At 38.3% G+C, this 24,603-nt stretch overlaps 1 protein-coding gene across 1 annotated transcript in view; it reads left to right on the top strand.

The window, feature by feature from the left end:
* Positions 1-24,322, top strand: part of ctnnbip1 (catenin, beta interacting protein 1) — a 33,654-nt gene extending 9,332 nt beyond the window's left edge. Inside the window, exons 2-4 of the mRNA XM_017708449.2 lie at positions 4,651-4,768; positions 4,939-5,029; positions 21,960-24,322. Coding sequence (XP_017563938.1) covers positions 4,673-4,768; positions 4,939-5,029; positions 21,960-22,018 — 246 coding nt within the window. The 5' untranslated portion in view covers positions 4,651-4,672 and the 3' untranslated portion in view covers positions 22,019-24,322. The remainder of the gene's footprint in view (positions 1-4,650; positions 4,769-4,938; positions 5,030-21,959) is intronic.
* The last annotated feature ends 281 nt before the right edge of the window (positions 24,323-24,603 follow it).

Below are 24,603 nucleotides of genomic sequence, written 5' to 3'. Positions count from 1 at the left end.
GACTGCAACAGTGATAGGATGCACTCTTAATCACTGAGCAGCGCTGCTTCTGGTTTTAAACTGGTGTAAGGAGAAACAGAACTTTTAAAACCTAGAGAAAGAAAGCAGCTATCGCACACACATTACAGCAATATGAAACCACAGTGTGCTTTTGGGTATTTCACAGTAGCCCAAAAAAATGAAAGACGTAAATTAAAAACTCCTTTTTTAAAAAAAAAAAAAAAAAAAAAAAAAATTCAACAGAATTGAATGGTTCATATGTAAACAAAATCTTTCAGCGTGGCATGATGTGAGCTGCACCATCCTAAAGAGTCAGAATTGTTCACAGTGGTGGTGATGGGAACCAGATGTTCACCTGTGAAATCTCCCTCACAGAAAGTTATTACATGAAATGGTTAGATGTATGAGCTGCTTGATGTCTGACACATTATTTTTACTTAAAATGTGTTTTGATCCATTTACTACATTCATGGTGGTGTTATAAGGCAAAATAGTCCCCAGAGAAAACCTTTTTCAAATGTATGACCATTTTACCATCAACATTACTTAGAAAAACTCAAGAGCCTAGTGTGTGTACATGTATGTTGAATGGCGGTTTTGGATAGTTAAAAAATGGTTATATTTGTGTTGTAGACATCGTGAACCTTGGTTCCCATCACCACCGCTGTAAAGAAATCTGAGTCTGAAAGTTTCTCTACAATGAACCACTTCACATCACACCACTCTAAGTGACTTTGTTTACTTTTTTTTTTGAGAAAGTGGTGGAATTCTCCTTTAAGAGTGTATAAACTATGCACATCAGAAATGAAGCTGTTTGACTGCTCAATATTAACTGATAATAAGTAGGTGGTCATTGGAGGTGGACATAATATTTTATTGTTACCGTGATAATTTTGTTATAGTGAAACACAGTATATTTGTCTGAGCATACCTTATTATTGTCAGTCTTAAACATGCAGATTTAGTCTGTTTTTATTTGAAAAAAAAAAACCAATTAGTTCTGATAGCTTTTAGTGCAATACAGACTGTGAAACATTGAATAGAAGTCATTGTATCCATCGTTTTTTTCCCCGCAGTTTTTAACTGTGGCACCACTAGTGCATTGTGTCTGTATATTGTGATCTATATCATGAAAATGTCTGTAGGCATCATATTTTTGCCTTATCTGCCACATCATCTGTTAACCAAATCAATAAATTAAGTCAATATTCAACACAGTTAAACAGTCATAAAAAATGTAAAAAATAAAACACATCAGTACAGAATCTTGTATTATGTGAAAACTAAAAACAAATTTACTGTAGTGCTAATTGACAGTGTAGCATATCTAAATTAGTGGCTATATTGTCTCCAAAAAAATATGAAGATCAGATTGGTATCTAGATTGGATCGGGTGGAAAAGAGAAAGATGTGATGGTTCTGTGTGTAAGTTACTTTCACTATAGGACCCCTTAAAAAAAATAAATAAACCCTTTTTCACAAGTGCAACGTGCAAAGCTTTGTAGCCTTTTAATTTCGTCTTATCTTTCCTGTGCCAGGGAGAATGTTGTATGTTTAGAAGAACACAGCAGATCAGTATGAGAGAATGTCAGTGGTCTGAGGGATTTTTCTGGGTGTGAAATGGCAGCCAGCTCTCGTCACATTTTCAGCACAGAGTGCTGTATCATTCACTGAGACTCTGGCTGCCGTCTGAGCTGTCTCACTCGACTGCTATGCTGAGCCCAAACATGATCAAATGAGCAGGAGAAGGACGAGAGAGAAAGAGAGGGGGAGAAAATCTCTCTGAAGAGATGCCTCACCCTGAAGGTGTGTGCCCAGTGTCACAGCACTGCGCACCACGACGCTGATCCCTCTCTTGTCTTTCATCTCGCCCTCTCTTCCTCTCTCTCTCTCTCTCTTTCTCTCTCCACTTTTGCCCCCCCCCCCCCACGCTCAGTTCTTATCATCCCCCACTCCTGCCTATGAAATGCCAGAAATGAGAGCGTCTTTTTTTTTTTGGCCGCTATGCCCTTTGGTGACTTCCCGATGCAGAGCCTTAGAAGAAGCCTGTTATTTTTCAGGGGATTTTCAAGGGCTTTTAAATTTGCCAGCATCTTGTTTTTGATCACATATTTATGTCTCAAGCACAAGCACAAACGAGCGGCGTTTTGATGGATGGCTGTATGTTATGCCTCAACTAAAGCTAAAATATCCAGTCATGGTTAGGACGGTGTGATGAAGCGTCATTCTGCGGCCAGACAAGCTGCATCTCCGTGCTTGTGTTTTATGTTGTGAATCCGGGTGGGGGATGTGCCAGCTTTTCAATTAAACATAACCCCACATCAAACGTGCTGTCAACGTGCATTAGAGGGCCTTTGTACAGATGAGAGTGCGTGAGACATCACAGACTGGTGGGCCTCCAAAGGGGTTTATTCGGACAGATTTTTCTAAACACCAAAATGAAGAAATTTGATGCTGCGTACTGTTTGCTCTCCTGTATCTCCCTCCATCTTTTTTTTATTCCCAGTCACCAAACTGTTTGTGTGGTTGCGGTGTTATGGTCGGAGTTGTCAGGAGCTCAACTGTAGGCTTCCTCTGCCTCAGCCTCTCTTTGTTTGGCATGCCATTATTTTATTAACTGGAAAATATGTTTGGCTGTTTTGGCCCAGGAGTGCGATGTGAGGAAAATCTACTGTGTACTGTAAATAAAAGCTGACAAGGACATTGGCTGGTGTATATATCGCCTGTCATGCAGGAACCAATCCCTTTTTCTGTAATTTGCGTCCTTCCCTTCACTTCGCTCTGCATCTGTCCTTAAAAGTGCTGCGCGGGGAGCCTGGCTGTAGAAATAGGTCATTAGTGAGCGCGAGAGAGCGCGAGAGCAGCCAAGGCAAAGAGCTCAGAGAACCCTAGCATTAAATATGGATGAGGCCGATTTATATTGCTCTGCCAACCTGCACCGTGACTTCAAGTGCACCACGACTTCCAGCGTGATTACGCCCTGCTCACTCTGTGTGTGCGCGCGTACATGCCTCTGTCTGGGGAGACATGTTGATCAAGGGCTTCAAATGATTAGAAGAGTTCTACTGCAGCATCCATCTCTGTGAAAGGATTCGGAGCGCTGTGCATTCGTGTTAGAACGGCAGTTTGTTCACAGCTGGTTTTTGTAGACATGGCCTGACTACACTTAGTTATATACATGGCACAGGAATCTGTAGCCATTTTTTTTATTATTTTTTTTTTTAAATTGACAATGTTTTTCATCGACACTAAATACTTTCTTCATATATTTAAATTTCCTACACAAGGATTTCTGAATCATACTTGCAGAAAACTGCTTAAAAAAATCAGTCAGATATTTAAATTAAATTAATACTTCAAAATACAATTTGATTTTATTAAGGCTGCTGCATTAATTACATAATTTCCTGATGTCAGTTACTTGAGCCAATAATTATAGTTCTCTGTAGTTGTTTGCTTTCACAATCATGTTTGTGGTGAATTTGGTGCCTTTCAGAGATTTAAATTTGTCAAATTCTTTTGACCAGTAACTGACCTTTCTTAGTAGGTGATAAACCAACAAACGTAAAATTATGTGCATGACTCATGAAAGCATCAGACACAGTACTGCATTTTATATAAACAAAGCTTTAGGCTTTGTAATATGAAAAAATGCAGCCTATCATAACAGATATGACAGCAACGTAATGTAGACTACGTACTTACATTTACGCCATATTATTAGCCCAAATTAATGGAACATATGTGGGCTGACCAGGGCATATGGCTAAATATTCTAATTGCGATAGTGCTATCAGCTGCGTTTAGGATGGTTTAATCTTTGCTGTATTCCATTAATAATGGCTCTGGGAGGTTAAAATTACATGGAGTGGAGGAGCCAGTGGTCGGTTTCAACTCCATGAAAACCGAGAGTTGGTCATCGCTCAGTGGGGCTGCTGGAATAAGTTGCTTCCTCATGCGTACAATTCAAAATCAGACCTAAAGTTGAATGAAAAGCCCACCTATTCAAATATCAGTTATTTGTTGAAAATTAACTTTGTAAATAAAAGCGTTGGTCAAAGATTTGTCAGTTAACTGTTAATCCGTCAAAAATTAACATCCCTTTTTTTTTTTCCCCGGGTTGGCAAATACATGTAAAACAGGAAACACGTTAATTGAGACATGAAAGTAGCCAAGGTCTCATTTCTGACTGCTCTGCTTGGTGCTGTAATACCTTGTCTGTTTTTGAGATTGTACTTTTTCCTTTATCTGTTGAGCGCTAATAAGCATCAGTAGCTGGAAATCAAGATTATATGATTCTATGATGTTTAGAAAATTTGTTCACTTTAGGCTTGTAAAAATAGGCAGATTGATATTTGCAATTAATTATATGGCAGTTTTCATCAGCTAAAACATGGTCATTATGATGGACCTAGATGATGTGTATGTTGTACTCCACAAGGGCAGAACCATTTAGGCGACGCTGGTTTACTGCGCTAATATGTCTTGTTTTACAGCTTTTTAACTCCTTTACTAATAAATGTAACATTTCTCTGTATTTTTCATATATTGCAAGGCAAATAATGTCTGCAGTATGTAGCAGTAAAATCACTGCTGTTTTGTACAGATCATGCCGCCCTGATTATTGTGTAATTTGTTTTTGTGTGTCAGCGGTGCTTCAGGAGCAGGGGGGATGAACCGTGAGGAGGCCCCTGGAAAGTCTCCTGAGGAGATGTACATTCAGCAGAAGGTGCGGGTGCTCCTCATGTTGAAGAAGATGGGATCAAACGTAAGTGTATTGTGACCTTCCATAGTGTATGTATAGACATACTTTTCATGTCAGAAAGAGCATCACATCGACTAAAAGCTAAACATCTGTCTTAAAGCCTCGCTGTGGGTTGTTTATTGGCAGTGTTCATTCTTTTTTTATTTTTAATTTTTTTTGTCCCACCCTTACAGCTGACACCAAATGAGGAAGCGTTCCTGCGGAACTATGCAGGCGTGGTGCACAGTCAGATGAGCCAGCTCCCACAGCACAACATCGATCAGGGTAAGAGGCTGTTCACTGGGGCAGTCCAGCTTCCAGACTAGACTAGGCTCATCTGCCACAGCTGCACACCTGCTACTCTCATTCACTCACACTGGCTCAGAATATAGGACTAAAGGGGAATTCAAACAGTTTTTCCAAATCTTGAGATTGTAGGCAAAGTAATTCGGTGTAGTTTAATGTGAAATGGTTCACTGTTGATCAACTCTGTTTCTGTTCTGTTCCCTTGATGAGTCAAGAGAGTCACTATGTCTACAGCATAAATATAGCTATTTTAATTGCTTTCCAAAGTCATCAGTGATCCTACACGTGTCTTATAAGTATTGTGCATGGTTTAAAATGGTGGAATAGTTGAACCGAAGAAAGGTTTTCTTTGCGTGCTCTTCATGTACCTAACTTTTAGAGGCATAAATCTCTGTCTGCTTCATACTGTTACGAACAACCCTGACTTGGTAGATTTCTCCTGATTGAAGCATTTAATACCAACTACACAAATGACCTTGTTAGCATTTAGTTTTTCAGAAATTTTGAGAAACTTATGAAATTCCCCATTAAGCACACTAAGAAGTGTTTAAGCGACTTATTCGCTTTTATTTTATTTTATTTATTTCAACTCAACAACTAATAGTTAATCCCATTATCTTACATAGTTAAATTGAGAAAAGTCACATTTGTCTGGCTCAAATTGCTCATGCCCTAAAGAAAGATTGTGTTCATTTAATAAACATTCTGTTATAGCTGAGTGAGTGTATAAAATAAGCTTCATCAGGATGTATTTATATCTTTATTATTCATTGCATTGTAGCATTGTTTTCACTGTCTGAACACAGGGTTGACTTCCACAGAGTGAAAAATATGCTTGTAAATGATGCTTCAGATTTTAGTGCTGAACAAATTCATCATTGCAGTAGTTGGATCAAAAGCAATCAACAGAACTTTCCATTTAAAAGCCGTATTTGAATAAGAGCTGCAGAAGTGGAGTCTTAGACATGCAGTGCACGAGCAACTGGGCTTCAGACTTGAACTATAGATCATTTGAAAGGTCAAACTTAAGAAAATCCTTTAATGCTGCAAAAGTATTGGTGGCATTAATAATTTAGTACACTCAGTATTAACACATGGTTTGACAGCAAAAATTAAGTTTTTTTTTGTTTGTTTTTTTTTTTCTGTACTGTGTGCTGTGAAAAGTATTTTAATGAGTTTGACTCATCCAGTAGGTTTTCAGTGCTTTGCTAAAGCTTATTTTAATTTTCTTCTACAACTAAAACTGTGACCTTGAACGTGAGAAAGGTGCTGTATAAGTGGGAGAAATTAATCATTTATTCCTTTCTAATGTATAATGAATAGAAAATATATGCAGCAGTTATCACCATTAGAACAGATATAGCATTTACTGAACACCCAGAGGCCAACCATCATGGCAAATAAACACACTGAGATCATATAAATATTTTTCTATTGCCTACCCTGCCGCATGATTACTCTGCCTTTTCAACACCAGGGGGTGCCAAAGCAGTAGGAATATGTGCACTGTTTTCTTTCAGCCACAAAAGTCCATACTTGCAGACCACTGCAGCCATTAGCGCACAGTTGGACTCCCCACTCGTTGTAAATCATCTTCAGCGGGCAGTTGTCCAGCCTCTTCTCTCTCAACTTACTGACCATTGAACACTCTGGCTGGCTCTCTGTTGTCAGAGCATGATTTGTGTCTCTGGCTGTGTATGAGACCAATGTGTTAAATAGGCGCAACTGTTTTCACACGTTCGTAACGAAAAGGAGCCGTTTTTGTTCTGTTTCAAATGCCTTTTTATTCCACTGTGCTTTGGAGATAAATGGTGTCTTGCGTACTGAACGCAGGGCCTATGGAATAGTTGCTGTAAGCTCATGAAATATGCATACGCACCTAGCTGTTCATAAGCAAAGATGTCAACACTGTGCTCTTTTTAGAAAGATCTTCATAAATAATGCACTGGCATGAGTAAGGTGGATATAAATGTGCATTTCAGATCAGCGTTTGCTGTTGAGCATCGCTCAAGACGGTGTGCTTGTTTTCACATCATGTCTGTTTGGGCACTGAGCACTAACGAAATAAGGAATATTAATGGTAGTTACAACACTGATGTTAAATGAATTGTCTTGGATAAGGGAAGATTCTTTACTGCTGTGATGTCTGAAGATGAAGGACAAGAATGTAAATAGAAAACTACACAAACATAATTAGGAATGCTCTGGTCTTGAAGTTGTGTGACTGAATTGTCTGATAGCTAGCTTGCTTATTTATTTATTTATGGCAGATTATTGACTTTAAACCTGAAGCTAACTGAAGATATGATGCACACGAACACATTTCCAGTACTTTTAAGTAGCCAAAGTTTCAATATTAATACCATTATTTAATTGGCCAAACTGACCTTTTAAATTAATAAATGAGAAATTGGTCACCTATTTAAATACTTCCTTCATTTTTTATATTTCTTTATTTTTTTTTATTTATTTATATGTTTGTTTGCCATATTTTATTTTTTTTACTAGGGATACAACAAAATTAACACTGTGGGCTGAGACCAGTATTCAGTATTTTTCATGTACATATCTGCCAGTCATGTCCCTTATTTGAAGCAAAAAATATGCTGCGTCTGATCATGTGATTCGAGTCATACGTCCCTAAGCATAATAGTAATATTACAGATATCAAATAACAAGGATGTTGATCTATACACACCCTACACAGAGCACATCCTACATTTCTGGCCCTTTAGTCACATGTTAAGTAGCCATTTGTGAAATTGCTTAAATCGCTCTGGTGATTCTTTCTTACTCTGTTCAGTTGCCTTGTTTGTCTGGAAATCATACAGCAGTCATTTTTATAGCCCAGCTAAATCATTCACTTTCACAGTTCCCTCCTACATACAGCCTCCACACCTGAATGGAGTGTAGAGTCAGTACAGGGTCACGAGTAGTGTTTACATTTACCTGTCTGTGGAGCGGCACGTCAGACATTAGTCACTCAGCCATTAAAAGAAGCGGTCACAAATCCCTGACCGTGTGGAGCTTTAAATAACGCCTGTGCTTAAAATGGCGGAGGGTTGCTGAGGTGAGTATGATGTGCTGATTGGAGAGGGCATTCACTCAGGGCTCTGAGACAACACTGATCTCTATGTCCACACATTTGGAGCATATTGTATGACTTTTTACTATTTTTCATGCTGCTGCCAAGAACTGACATTCTTGTCTTCAGTGCTCTTGTATCAAGCAATACTGTTGAGCAGAAGCTTAACAGCTCTGCATTGTGTGCAGCTCCTGTGAATCACGGGCATAGTACACAAGTGACTACCGCTGGCTTATTTCAACATCACAGCCCTCTTTAGACGTGTTACAGCTGCAAACACAAAAAAATGAGTTCTGTTAGGAAATATTAGTGCCCTGCTGTTTTCCTGGGAAAATGAAAGTGGTGTCTCCGTGCTTAATGAGAGCCGGATAAAGACTGGAAGTTCATTTGCGACAGACACAGTGAGTCGTTTGTATGTGTAGAACAGAATGGGCCAGGGCTCCAGAGACAGGCCGCTGGGGTTGCCTCTTTCAGGCTCTGTTCTATTGTTCTCGCATGTGAACAAACAGTTGTGAAAGAGATTTTATTGTGTGTGTGAGAGGGAAATAGGGTTTTGGCATTCTGCAGCTTTGTCATCTTTTGTACTGGTCAAATTTCACTTTCAGACCTTGACAAGTGTGAAATTAGGAAAATGTTTACCAGCTAAGCCGACAAACTACTTCTGAAAACAATTCGTCTGGCTGACTTGAAAGAGCATTCCAAAAACTGCCAATTTGACTGTTTACAAATATATGGGTTAACAAATTTGCATTTGAGCGTATTTAATTGGCTAATTAGCATGTATGTGAATTATGTATTTTTTTCCACTACATTTTTAATTGATTCTGGAGCCTTGAAGTTTTAGGGATTAAACTGGTTAGAGGATTCAGATGGGAGGATGGTGGGTGGAGGAGGTCTTTTGAGCTATGTAAAAATGTATGAAGGTCTGGGCTGGTGGAAAGCTCCAAACTGACTCTGGTCTTGGGGATAAACTGGATGGTAAGCTTTATTCTGTAATTAACATATTCCGTAATTAAGTAAATATGGGCATTAACACAAATATTACATTCTAAAGTAAGTCCCTTATAATGGATTGTTTTTCTTGAAATATGTAAACACTGTTATATACTTAAAACTTCAGTCCACATAAATGGAGACAATGTTGTAAAATAAAATGGCCCATATTAAATATATTGGTTTTGTGATTGTCATAAAATTGAAGGCAGTGACATGCCCACTTCTTGACTCTACAGCAGTTTAGCTCCACCCATTCACAATGAAGTTATAAGGAGTGTTTTAGTCTGGACTACATTTTGAACAAAGACAAATACAGGGCCAATCACAAAAGAGATCATTTACATATATCAGCCTTGGAGGCCCACTTGGAGGATTAATTGTAATGGATAAAAAGAGGTTGGCAAACAGTTGCAACAATTAATTATGATTGTAAAATCACACAAATGTCAGGGGAAAATGGTTTTTTAAAAAAAAAACACTTTTGATTCCCTCATTAATCTTGCAGCTCATCGTTCTTTAAAGAATTATTCATTTTCAAGTTGAGAGCACCTCCACATGATGTAAAGGTTCTGTATCAGCGCCAAACCAAAAAAAACATTAAGGAACCTTTATTTTTTAAGTGTAGGTCATTGTGTTTACTACAGTAAACAGGAGCTCCCAAATATTCAGTTTCAGGCTCGTCTTATTTAGATGTGAGAACCAACACGGGGATGCTGGTGGGAGAAGAGGGCTCAGCGCTGCGGTTGAGTGGCCCTACTGTACTCAGAGAAGAGTACAAAGCCTTTAACTGGAGTGTTAGCTAGTGACGAAGCTTCAAGTAAACCTGCAATCCCCTCACTGGGCTTTGGGGACAGAACAACAGAGAGTACAGTGGAGGGTTTCCATGGCGACAGGGCTGGTGATGGGAAGGAGGAGAGAGGCGGGGCTCCCGGTGGACGGGACTCCATGGTGTTGTGTGACTGGAGGAAGGGAGCAGGCCTCATTAGGGGGCCCAAAGGCAGCTGGAGTGTTAATTATGGGCGGATGGTGTGAGGGCCACGTCTTTAGACCTTTAAGCGCTTTCCTCCCTGCCCAAAACACTGCACAACCACACATGCATGGCCATTTAAAGGGGGTAACACATACAGTGCTTTATCCAGTGTAAAATCAATACTGCTGCTCTTTCTTTCTCTGTCCTCTGGTGAACTAATAGGCTGTGGTTGTCAATATATTGCCCCTGCAGCACTGCAGTGTCTGGACAGCTTTCTGAGAAATCAAAAATACATTGGCTGTTCCCCATATTTGGGGACTCTTCAGCCACTGCACTAGACGTCTAACACATCAAAGTCAACACTCCTTTGTCAGCTTTGCTTGCCTTTATAATCCTTGCAGACAGGATAATCCTAAATTCCCCTCCTTTCATAACACTGCTGGGACACAAAAGGAGGTCTTAGGACTTTCCACAGCTAAGTACTTTTCAAAGCTTAGTGAGTCATGCTTTCCCAAAAACCTGCCCGATTTAGATAGATAGATAGATAGATAGATAGATAGATAGATAGATAGATAGATAGATAGATAGATACCATTGCAATAATCAACATAATTTAATTATATCTCCCTTACATGTAATTGAATATGAACAGAAAACCATTCCTTTTCACCCACTTCATTCATATTTCAGACCACCACCAGTTGCTTCATAGAGGGCAATTTTCTGTCACCAGAAGTCCTAAATTTTATCCCAGGGATTCTGAACCGATGGGTCGTGGACGCACCCTCTAGTGGTCTGCAGGCATCAACTTGGGGGTAGACAGAACTTTGTGCTGGGTTAGTTATGACACTTTGTCATAAAAACATTTGAAAGTGAAAAACAACCCAAAAATGACTTGCATATTATAATTAAGATTGAAAAATAATATTAAAAAAATGATAATATAAGTAGGTGTAAACTAATTAAACAACATGAGCTTGAGTCCACACGGCCCAGGGCATGCAGTGTAGACGGTTTGCTAGTTAGAGATGGAAAAGTTCCTTAGGGCACTTTCACATCTGCCGTGTTCGATGTGGACCGATCAAACTTTTTATTTAGTTTGGTCCATTTTGACCCATTGTGTGAACACCAATGCTCAGGTTCTCGCCAAACAATTGAACCATTCTCCAATGAGAAAAATCATGTACTTGAGTTAAAGTAGAGATAGCCAAGGTAAAATATTACTCCAGTAAAAGTAGAAGTCCTTACTCTAGACCTCAACTTGAGTAAAAGTACAAAAGTATTTGTCTTCAAATGTACTTAAGTATCGAAAGTAAAAATACTAAATGACTTATTCATAAATTACTTATGAATTATGACTCTAATGTCCTGTTATCGTTGTTGTAACAAGACTCGCTTAATGAACTGATTTTAGGTGAAAATACTCGTGTCTCTTGGTAAACCAGTCTTTTAATAGAATGTCATTAATTAGTCTGACACTATTTAAATTATGCGAAACTTAAACACAGAAGGCAAACAGTTTGTCAGGTAAAATCGAGTGGCTCTAAAACAGCTTTTTACAAGCAAGCAGTTTCAGTTTAACATTTATTTGTAACTTAGTTACAAGATTAATAAAAACTTGCTTTCAACACAGGTTCACAAATAAGTTTTCTTTTACTATATTGCAGCTGTAGGTCTCTGTTCATAAACATAAACTAACAAACTAATTTAGTATAGAATGAAAGTGTTTTGTATAAATTCAGAAAAAAAGACACATGACAGTCACAACTGCATATGTGATATGTGTACATATTTCTATATTTAGGTCAATTTACACAAAGTTAGGTTAGTTCCATCATTTAGGTAGACGTACGTACTCCCAAAGTTTTACGCTGCTGCGCTGATGTTGAACCGTGTGCTTGCACTGGGTTGGTATGACCAAGAGGTCACACATAAACCAAAAGAAACAACAGATTTCTCATAATGTAGTGGAGTAAAAAGTGAGATATTGGACTTTAAAATGTAGTGGAGTGAAAGTAAAAAGTCACCCAAAATGGAAAAACGTAAGTAAAGTACAGATACAGAAAAAACTACTTAAGTAGAGTAACGAATTACATTTACTTAGTTACTGACCACCACTGTTGGTCTCGGTCCGTGCTAACATGGTGCACTTCAGGTTCTAAAGCAGACAGTTGTGTCCATAACATTACAGTCTAAAAAGGATGTGAAAGCCTTTTATAAAGCTATTTTATAGCCAAGCATTTCCTTTTTTTAACTTTTTTATAACAAGTCCTCTGTGATTGAAATGGACAGTTTAATCCTTTTCAGGCCTTAATTTTTAGGTTTTCAATGTTTTTTTAAAAAACATCTTGTCAACATCCATTGACAAACTAAATAGAAGAATAGAAAATAGAATAACTATTGCTATCTATGGGGATTATTAGCCATTCTTTCACATTTCACAATTTCACATGGAGAAATTTCTTCTAAAAAAAAACACTGCCATCTGTATAGATGGATTGATCTTGATGGAGAGTTCTGATTCCTAAGAGAGGAAGCCCATGGTCATGTGTCATTTTGGCAGCTTTAACCCTGTTTAAATGTTAGAGAGAGAGTGTGTGTGTGTGTGTGTGTGTGTGTGTGTGTGTGTGTGTGTGTGTGAGTGAGAGAGAGAGAGAGAGACCGTGTGTGTGTGTGTGTGTGTGACCGTGTGTCAGCTCAGCACACTCCCTGACCATGATTTATCTCTCCTCTCCCTTCTGGAAATGGCCATCTAATTCTGGCTGTGCTACGTTTACTCAGCCCTACAGCCTTTTTCCATCCCACCTCTATCTGCTACCCTAACGATCCACTCGGCCTGCTATTTCTGTCCATTCATGATCACTGCGCTGTACCTATAACACTATAATGTATGCTGTCAAGAAAAAATATATAGAAAAAAAAACTGTGCGTGTTTAGTATCCACTTCAACATATAAACCTTAATTAATTTTTAGAGACTAAAGGCAACACTGCTGTGTTTACTTTCATGACAAAACAGTGTTTCTTCTTAAAAACTGAATTAAGACAATGCCAATAATTATCAGTCTTTATGAGTTTAGGGTCTAGTAAAAATGTCTAGTAGTATTATTGTCTTGGGTAATTTGTAATTGGAAAGTGCACGTTAATAAATATATATTCTCAATGCAACACAAGAATAAAATCTAAATTTTTGCAGCAACAGAACAAGAAAAGCAGAAATCGTTTTTTTCTTAGGATGTCCACCCTTTGCCTTCATTATACTGGTGTTTTATTTTTGGAGACTTTTTTCAAAAAATTAATTAATTGATTTGGTTGATTAATTGATTGATTAAAGGGATATCCAAAGTTCATTCTTAGAAGCTTTTTTTTTTTTTTTTTTTTTTCCCCCAATTTCACTGAATCCTTAGAATTATGAGGTTATTAAAGAGTCGGCATACTAATATTGCTCCCTGTAAGCTAGTGCAACTGTTCATCAATGTCATGCCACAAAGCTACACAAAATTAAAAGCAGGCAATGGTGTTGTTCTGACATGTTGTGCTATTTTGTTGAAATGTCATACCGCATCACATGTTTGTATGTAGCTCAGCGTAGGACATTTTGATGCCCTAAATCTCCTTAATCAGAAATACTACCAGCATTAAAACTACAAGGCTGAATCAGCTTCCTGTTCACCAGTTTCTTCCATTTCTTCATTGTCTTTCTCCATCCTTATGCAAGTTATTTTATATCTAATCTTCTCAGACGTATCTCCTGAAAAGTGAACCTGTACCTAATGGCCATTTTGACTAAAATAAATAAATATTGTTCTCAGACTTTTGCCCAGTACCTTATCTGCAATATAAACTACTGTTAAAAATCTGTATATTGCCACATATGGTCTAATTTAATGTAATTTATGAAGGGAAAGCAGCTTTAAGTATAATCAGAAATTTGTAATTTGCATTATTAATATTGTGATGGTGAAGCGCAATAAAAGGCTAAGGTAAGTTTTCTTGTTGTGTGCTGTGGTTGGTGAGTGCAGAGGGGTTAAGCAGAGCGATACTGGAATGAGAGAGAGGTACAGAGACAGAACACTGATGGAGTAAAATAGCGGAGAGATGGAGCAGGCAGCAGCTGTTTGTTCACAAGCATTAGTAGCCTGCCGAGTGGTGATGCAATCTGATTCGGAGCTGTTGCTAGGCGACTGCTCAGAAGGGCCCTGACGTCTGTTCAGTGCTGGTGGTGCGTTGGCTGTTGTCTGTGTGACACAGTGTGCGTTGCAGGGAGGAGCACATCCACGCTGAGCAGAGTCCAAACACACAGCCTGCTTTATCCGCCCCTCACGCCCATCAGTGGCAGTAGGAGGGTTTGGAGCGCAGCTGGTCAGGGGGCAATGTTTGACCTCTCTGTATCATGATCAGACACTTATGCAAGCATGAGCTCTGTTACACAACAGAAATGAGACAGGATCAATGTCAAGCCCCAACAACTGATAGTAGATGTACTCATGATGTTGATATGATGACATGACTTGTTGTTGATGTACACAATGAGACATCTTTAGCATATGCATAATGCAACATAATATAAACCCTTATTTATTTATTTATTTATTTATTTATTTAGCAGATACTTTTGCAGGGTCAGACATGATCTCTTTACAAAAACACCTGAAAGCAACCAAGAAAAAATTTGGATTAAATGTGAGTCAGAAGCAACTAAGTTTGAAATTTCTAAATCAGTGCAATGCCTCATCAAAAGAAGTGCAGGGGCAATGGTGCACTAATCAACACTGTCCAATGAACAAGAAGCCCCATGAATGTGATGTAAGTTGGCATGGATAAACGGCCCCCTCAAAACAAAAACTTTGCTTGCATGCATTATTGACTGTATTCCAGATGTTAAATGGGTTTTAGAGTCAAGCAAGCTTGTTAGTATTTAGTACATTTAATAATAGTTAGTATATTTTTGCTACATCTGATGCTTGCAACTTTTTATTTCCGAAGTCTGAAATTTCATTACAAATTGGCAGGTAAGGGAAACTGTGGAGGTCAAGGCAAGATATAGATGACCAATGAGAACCTTTGGATAGAACTCCTTGTATGCTGGCCAGAAAGGCAAAGCAAAACCCCCATATGACAGCAGATTACCTTCAGAGAGGTTTAGCACAAACATGATCTGCATGTAGGACTCACCGGAAAGGAACCTCTGCTGCAACATCATGAAAGTCAACATCTGATGCAAAACCTCAAGATATGCCGGAGGTAACAAGTGTTATGGACTCTTTGGCCACAATCATCAAGAGTATATTGGAGAACAAAAGCAGCCTTTGGTGAAAGGAACACCTTGCCAAATGTTAAGAATAGGGACAAGCTTTTATGCTTTGTAGTTTTGTAGATGGAAAAGTGGATTCAGCCAAGTGTCTAAAATTCTGAAAATAAAGCTTCTGCAACAACTGAAACAAAAACATATCTTAAAGCCATGAAGTACTTCACGAAATGCATGTTGAAGCTTTAATATAGGCCAAGGTCTGTATTAAAGCCCATAGATCTTAAACATGCTGTACATGCAAGGTAGCCCATGAATATCAGAGTGGGATAAACTTTTGCATGTCACTATACATATATAATTTTTTTTAATCCACTTTCTCTATATTATCCATTTTTATAGCCACACTTCCTGTCCAGAATGCTTGTATGTTAGTTTTTCTGATAGCTGAAGGCTGAACCTTTAATTCTTTACAGTCTTTCCTGATTGCAATTCAGATTTGACTGTTTCACACAATGTGATCTTAATGTGGAAGTGTTAGTGAGGTGAATAAGATGTGAAACAGCATTCCTCCTCAGGGCTTTAATTAGATGAAGTGTGCTGCTTTAGATCAAGAACATGCAGCAAAACTGTACAACAGTGTATCTCTGTGCAGAATTACTGCACATCTCCGTTGAACATAATAAATGGCAGGTGATTTGGGTTGCAGTGACTCGAGCCCAAACTGGGTATAAAATGGATAGACCAGATGTTCATGATTGTAATACACGTTTCATCGCATGATTCTGAAAGTCACGGCATTATCCTTGCTGATTTGTGCTTTAGGTGATTTACTGATGAAAGTTGTGTGCATGTTCAACTCTTTCAGATGATTAAAAAGGGCCGTGTTCTTCTGTGCATACAAAAGTCATGTCAGATAGTGTTCCATAGACAAGCTGTCTTTAAAGCACTTCTCATATGTCTACCATTTCACGCCACGGACTTCCCTATCGATGCAGAGGACAAGATGTCCTTGAAATTCCTCTTTTCCTGAGCATTTGTCTCTCTGCTAGCTTGTGTTCATTTCTCTAGAGCGGTTTAATTCGCAAGTGTATTTTTTCTTAAATGTCATGGCAAGGTTTCAGCTTATTCACGCATACGGTAGCGCTATGCTTTGTGTAAAAGTGCTTCAGTGCAGTGTTCATTTAGCACTGACTTATTTTAACCACAGCAGTTATTATTAAGAATTATATTAGAAATTGAATCTACTGATTACTGGTTTATTTTAGTGATTAATTGACTTTTATTTTATATATATATATATATATATATATATATATATATATATAATTTTTTTAAAGCACAAAGAGCACAGTAGCTCAGTTTAAAATTTGCATTATTATGTACATTGATAACTGATCATTTTGTGTTCACTGGTAATTTTATGCCAATTTTTATTAGCCTCAATCTGTTTGAACTAGCTAAACACATGAAAGACACTACAGGTTTATCTAAATGTTATATAAATGAATAACACTTTTATATAAAAGTTATATAAATAACCTTTCTTGCTCTTGAATGTAATTTGTAAACAAAAAAAAATCAGCTGCCAATTTAAATGACATGGTTTAAATAATATATGCTACATAGAAAGAAACCTTGGTAGAAAATTTAGCACACATACAGTAGTCTACAAAAGTTTTAGCAGCCCTAGTACAGATGTTTTATTGATTTTCTAAGTGGAAAATATTTAACAAATCCTTTACAGAGAACATGCCAGAAAAACGCCACATTTAAGTGTGTTCTCTGCAAAAGATATGGTGACTTGTTTTCACTTATAAAATCAACAGAAGTTCATTTTTGAGGTATTCAGATTTTTGCGTACAACTAATTATGCTATGACATTTTTTATACAGGTGTTGCAAAAGCATTTAAATACCTTGTGAACTTGTTTACTAGCTCAAATGAATAGGGTTGTAACTATTCACAAAATTCCTAATTCAGTTGGATATTATACAGCAATGTCCCGTCTCAGTGCATTTCTCAGTACAGCAAACATTAAGAGTGCCTGAAAATCTGCTTCAGGTTATTATTTTAGCATTTCCATTTTTTTACTTTAACAAAGTTTTGTAATAATATGCTAGCCCTGAATGAGCTCATTTGTTAACCCTAAGCTAATTTGCGCTAATAAGGAGTGTGCTTTGTCCTCCCTGCTCTCGATTTTAAGATAAAGAGGAAGCATATTTTAAGAGCAGGGAGGGTCTTCACTTGTTGTGGGTTTGCTTGTTTAATTTTTGTTGTATTTTAGGCAATAAAATAGAATTAAGCTACTTTGCTTTATTTGCTACATTCTGTTAAGTGCACTGTTTGATTGGTGTGCCTATTGCGTAGTACTGAATGATATGTTATATTACACTCATTATTCATAAAATTGCAGCACAGTTTAGCCAAAATAAAAATAATTTTATTAAAAATTAAAATAATTTTTATGGCAAAAATCTGTCTAATCCGATCTTGGCAAATTCTGATTGTGCGTGCATAATTGATTTGATTAATCGAGCTGAATCAGGCAGCCCTTGATTTAACGCACAACCAAAACACACTGGCCACCTCTGTGCTACAAAACGCACCTTTTGAAGTTAAATTGGTGCCCTGTTCCACATTTACAGAGAGATGATGAAGGGATTTAAGCGAAGGGTTCCAGCATTAAACCGAGCCCCCTCTCACCTCACAGGGGAGGTGTGTGTGATGTGTAAGGTCTGCAGGCATGAAAGGCAGAATAAGGAGACATGAAAGGGCCTCTCCTCTCTCTGCATTGCTGCTTATTAAGCTTTGGTCATGCAGAACCCAGCATAGACAAATGGTTGCCTCTGATGTGGCCCACAGTGATGACCAATCCTCACTCGTCGTGCTAGACACGAACTGTGCTGTTACAGCCCCTTTAAAAAAGCTCCGCCCTCTTTAATATGCACACAAGTATACACAGACTCCCACACACACACTCAGTTTGGTGGGTGCTTGTGTGCTTAATACAGTCTTTGGCCTACTTTCATCTTTGCACATAATTAAATCCATCAAACCGGGAGGTGTTATGGGAAGCTGTGAATGCTTTTTATAGCAAAGGTGCAGAGAAATAAAAACAGGCTTCTTCGTCAGAAGCACCACTTAAAAGGCGTCTGCACGCAGTCTGACTGCAGAACTGGAGAGGCACACTCTGATCAAAGCTTTTATCATCGATTATTTCTGTTTAAAGCCTGTCTGAGTTTACCCAGTCATGACTGATATTAGAGATGCACTGAAATGAAGGCTTGGCCGAAACTGAAAATGAGGACACACTGTGCTGAAAACCAGAGCTGCAAACAGAAAAAAGCAGTTTTTTGTACTGTTTGTTTGCTGTTTTGTTTTTTTTATGTGGGACTTATAGCAAAACTATCATATCACAATATTATACACCCCTAATTATAACCCCTTTCTGTTACTTGACATTTCAGTGATTCCAAATGCTGTCAGCTTTTTCACTGTTGATCTGCTGCAGCTCAAGCTGTTTGAATGCATCTCTGCAAAGCAGTGTGAGAGAGTGGAAACATTTTTAATCACTATTTCTAATTTTTATTATTAATAAAATTATTTGTGATACCTTAGAGTTTAACGCTTCATTATAAGCATGTTCAGTCATGAATCTAAACGCTTTTCCTATTTTGTTCACTCTTTTTGCCCATTTTTACACACGTTTTCAAGGGTAGAAATTTTAGTGCTTCACCAGTACTTAAAGAACACTTCTACTAATAGTATTTTTTTTTTTAAAATGTGGCACTCAGGTCTGTGAGCCCAAATATCTTATGTATCGTGCATCATAACGTCAAAGCAGCACACCAACACTGTTATCTAATTTTGAAACTAGTTTTCCTTTTCCTTTTTCCGTTCCAGTCTGTGAACATTTTCATGATGGAAAAAACTAGAAGATATGGTTTGAAATGACTTCAAATAAAATATTAAATGTCATATTAAAGTATTTTTAAGTGATGGTTTCTCCTTCATAAAATGGAGGCAAAAGGCTTTGTTATAACAGTGATGGTATTTAATTTTTGACTTTGACAGTTTGTTGAGCATTTGTCAAAATTCAGGTTGTTTCTCTGTCAATAGCAGCTCTCAAATTACAAGAACGGGCACAGTTTTGGGTCATAGGATCTGCTGTTTTTGACTTGGCTTAGAGTGCTGCCTTATTGAGTTGCTGACAAGGACAAATCCGCTTCAGCAAGCAGCTTCGATTAGGTCCTGGGAGATTTCAACTAAAACACATGAGAGCCTTTCCTCCATAACAAACACACTCCTCTTAACCTTCAGCCATCCACCTGGCCTGGCATGAAGTGCACGAGCCCGAGCAGTTGAGTGTTTGTCCTGATTATTTACTGTTTTGATGAAATTGTACGTATTAATCCATATCTATTTCAGAACAACTCGAAATCCTGTTTACCTCCCAAACTGCGTTTGTTTTCCGAGCTGAGGCAGAATCCGTAATGTGGGATTTGAATTGATTAGCACTCCCCTTTACGAGTCTAGCCACATACCTGACTAAAATCACAAGTGATATCTTTCCTCTTGAGCTCTCAGGTTCCCCGTAAAGCAGCCGGAATTGTATTTTCTTACCTTCTTCAGACAGATAGATTTCACAGTGGGTGCTTGTTTTAGGTTTGACCCATGTGTCCTTACTTCAGAATAATGCTAGATGCCTTATCATTCACTTTAGACACGCTTATCTGGTGTAGCAGAATGACCCATGCAGCTCAGTGCAGTGCTTCATGATTGCCTTCTGTATATGGAAGGATGGAATCCTCTGTAGAGATATCAGCAGTATGTCTTGGCTAAATGCTGTTGCCAGTCCTGTATTGTTAGGAGTGAGAGTACTGATTTTATTTATTTATTTATTTTCCCCTTTCCCCCTCCTCTAAACTTGTACCGGAATGTATAGCTCCTTGTGGATGACAAGTAGTTTATATGAAGGGCTTTGGGGCATTAAAGTAAAATAAAATGTTTTAAAACTTCATGTCAGTAGGGCATATTTTCAGGTCAAGATTCTGACCTAGAATCTGATCTAATTCTTAAGTCGCCAGTAGGATGTCCTGACGCAAAATAGTGTCTGCGTCTGGACTGCCTCATATAACCCTATATATAACCCAGCAAGTCTCATTTGCCTTACACTCAGCATTAACTATGCCTATGTTACTGTTTAAATTAGGTCTGTGTCCAAGATTGTTTCACCCTTTAAAAGGCCAGGGGCCCCCAACAGGCCCAAAGTTTTGTTACACACTTCTAGTCCATGTAGCCTGGGATTTTAATGGGTTAATTGAGTGAAAATTAAAACTCCTTCACTGCTGTTGTGGGGTGGTTTTCTGGGGTTTTTTTTTTCTTTGTTTGTGTTGTTTTTTAAACGTGTTGGGTGAATTGATCCTGCATCACTGATCACCAGCTCTCCTCCTGGAGACCTGCTTTCCTACAGAGTTTAGTTTCAGCCCTGTTTCTAACAAGCTGCCCCCTCCTTGCCCAATCACAATACATCTAATCCAGCCAATCACGGACTACTGAAGAAGTTAATTAGCTGAAGCAGGTGTGGCAGATTGTTCTTCTAACTAGATTCAGGGGGTTGGTGAACACTTCCCTTTCCTGAATACCATATGTATTGTGACATTGTGTTTTAGAAAGCAGCTGTTGAGCTGCACTAGTTGATTGCGTTCAAGAGTTGGGGTATTGTACAGAAATGCCTGTACAAACGGTGTTATTCCTTTTATTTTATCTGTACCATGTCAAATCATTACACCCTTACCTCTCAGTACACTGAAGGCCCAGCAACATGTTGTGGCCAGGAGACATTAAAGAAAGCCTGAAGCATGTTTTAAACAACTTCTCCACAAACCTCAAGGCCTTACGGTATGTTTGTTTTGGGCTGTGAGAACACCTGTCCCCCTCTCAATGTGAGGGCAGGGTCATCTCCACCTGCTGCTGAGAGGGGAGGAATGGACAGAAGCTTTTGATGAAGGTGCAGTTTACAGGCCTACAGAGAAACCGCCTACAAGGCAACTTTATCATACAAATGTGAAACAAACTGTTGTATTTGACTCTTATACAGAAAAATAGGCTCAGTTATATTACAGTTATGACAGAGTTTATCCTGTTTTAATGGCTCCTGTAGTCCTCATTTACTAGAATTGACCTTGTGTTGCATTCATCCAGGGTATTGTGCTAAAATATGGGTATGAAGCTGAAAGTATAATGTGAGGTGGTTATAATGTGGTTTGCTGTTGTTTGGGAGGAGCATAATCTCTGCAGCCCTGGAGTGTGCTTTCAGTTAATTTAGGCTTTTTCTGCCCAATTGCGTCTTTGTACCCTCATGAGTGTAATACCCTTGGTAAAGTGTCTAATCATCGCAGGAATGTGATGTTTAGTTTTGTTTTTTCGGCTTCTGTGTTGCCGTTTTTAGAGTTACAGCAGGGGAATTGTAATGTTTTTAAGAAACTGTTTTGTGCTTTCAGTTTCTGATTCTAACTAATTTATGCCATAAATAGTGTTTTAACATGTTGTTTTATTAAATTAATTGCCAGTTGCTAAATTGCCAAACTTCGCTGTTCTCCTGTCAGGTGCAGAGGACGTGGTGATGGCCTTCTCCAGATCAGAGACGGAGGACAGAAGGCAGTGACCTCTCGCCCTGCAGTGGCTCCTCACTACATCTGAACCCACCACAACACTGTTGACTGACGGAGAGGGAAGGACTGAGAGTGAGATGGGAGAGGAGCAGGTCTATAAAGCTCACTGCCTGCCCTACTCCCCCCCTCTCTTCCTCACTCCCCTCCTCTTCCTCACACTAACCGTCACACTAGCAGCCGAGAGCCAGCGGTCGTATGCCTCGCTGTCAGACGAGGTCATGAAAAATGAGTCGGTGTGACTTTTCGTTTTTAGTTTTAAATTTTTTCCCCCCTGTTTTGGTCAGCATCATGCTTCAGGCAGTTTGTGTGTTGTGTGTCTGTCCTGGTCAGAGACTGAACGGACCAAGAGCTTCATTTGTCTGGTCAAACCAAGAAGAAAAGTTTGTATGAGTTAGGATAAATGGACTTTTGGGTTCCTGTTTTTTGGGGATGGTGTTTGTTTTGTTTCTTGTTGCTATCATGTTTGGGCTTATTCAGGTGGAGATTGTGGAGAGCTGACTGTTTTTGTTTCTTTTCTTTTTTTTTCTTCTTTTTTTTCCAACTTCCAACTGGATTGTAATCCTCACATCATAATCTCATCACATTAAATGTGCAAGATGTTGAGGAAGCCACTGCACTACATCATAAAGGACGTGGAGTGAATTACCTGACTCATTCAGTAGTTTTTTGTTCTTTTTTTATTTTTATTTTTTTGAATGTTTGTATTAATGTGAAATTTCACAACTTTTTTTTTTAATTGTAAAGACAATGCGGAAAAAATACTAGTGAATGAATTGTGCCAACTTTTTCTTTTATTGTAAAATAATTTGAAAAGATATCTAATGAATGTCTTGAGTCCTTATTTATTTTTCTGATTTTAATCTTAAAACTGAAAGGTGAACAACATCCCCTTAGAGACACGTTTTCAGCAAAAGGACGTTTTTACATAAATTGCTGTAGATTAGGACTTAGTACTAAACAGAGAACAAAACAGTTTCAGCCTTATGCTTTATAACCAACTGCTCTATAGCAGACTTTGTGTCTTTGCCAATATATAGTGTTTCTAGTCCTCTGAGTATTGGCAGTCAAAGTGAAAAGGGAATCTTTCTAACAAAGAACCATTAACTGCCCAGACATACCTTTTATTTTTTACTTTTAACTGGAATGTTTAATTATTGAATTTTGAGTATTTTAGGTTTTTTTTTTTTTTTTTTGAACACCTGACATCATGCGGAGTAATTAATGTGCATTCATGTATTTTGTTAACTTAACCGTAACTTAGTGTTTTGAAATGACGCATGCCTGCCTTGTGGTGTATGGTGTACCGTTTAAGTAGATCTCTGAAGGTCTTAAAAACCTTACCACAGTGAACTTTACTGAACATTTTTAATATCTGTGGAAGTTTCTTTCAGAAATTCTGCATAATGTCAGTTGTCATCTTTTGGTATCTTGTCAGTAGGGATGTAATAATGCATTGAGCCCACAATTCGATTCAGTCTATGATATGATGTTTCAGCTTTCTCATGATATTTTGGACAAATGAGTAAAGAACAGGTGGTAGTCATGCTGTTGCACAACTTACTGACAACAACAGAGCTGGGAGGCAGGAGGAGTGCTGGAGTGAAGTGTTGATTGGTACAGATCATTTGTAAACTGAGTTTAAACAATACAGTTTAATTCAAACATGGCAAATGCATAAAATGTCCATTCCCTACAATGCACATTGTCTCAGTTTTGCATTGCGATATCACAATGCATTGTTACACCCCTACCTGGTGGCAATAAGTCTTTAACTGAACTTCCTCAGTGGTCATGGCCCTCTTCTACTTTTATCAACAGCTGTATCTCCACTTCCAAGCACGTCAGTACAACTATGTTTACTGTTGTTTTAAAACCATATTAAAAACCTGACTTGTCTATGCATTTTTGTTCTTAGAGGATAAAATGTGTATTTGGGGGGGAAATCTGCATCACAAATGTCTATGTAGACTCATCTTGATGGTTGGATCCGTGATAAAAGCAAGGCGTGAACCACCATATGTGAGAGTTGCTAACAAATTTTGGTCAAAAATACTAAACTTTCAGTTGCCTACAATAATGTCTTACTGCAGTCATGCAAGACGAGTTTTGCCTACATCTTTAGTCTGTTTACATTACGAATGTCCATGTGTCTATTAAACTTTGTGATGGTATGTTATATTGATGGCATTTGAGTTTGTTTTTTTTTTTTTCTTCTTCTTTTTCTTCAATGTAGATGCTTCCATGTTCTTCGACCTAATGCTTCCAAAACCTGAACCATTAAAAGGGGTCTAAGCCTAGCAGTTGCATCCAGTGTTGTTTTGGAAAGAAATTAGTCTGATCACTTATTAACTCCACCATGCAGAACATCTTACAGAGTGCAAGCCTGCTGCTATCATGCATAAGGACATGGCCTGAGGTTTATCGCACCAGGCTAATTAATAAGAGCATAATAATGCCATAGTTTCATATTTTCTGTGGAAGATTCATCTGCTTTGGGTCCTGATAAGACGCTGTAATATGCAACTGAGACATGGTGCTACTCAAGCCATGTGGAACAGCATTAGAATGGAGCTGTAGG

The sequence above is a fragment of the Pygocentrus nattereri genome, chromosome 9 (assembly GCF_015220715.1).
Source record: "Pygocentrus nattereri isolate fPygNat1 chromosome 9, fPygNat1.pri, whole genome shotgun sequence".
Classification (NCBI taxonomy): Eukaryota; Metazoa; Chordata; class Actinopteri; order Characiformes; family Serrasalmidae; genus Pygocentrus; species Pygocentrus nattereri.
Note: the sequence above shows the minus strand (reverse complement) of the source record. Positions and strands in the feature narration are given on the sequence as shown.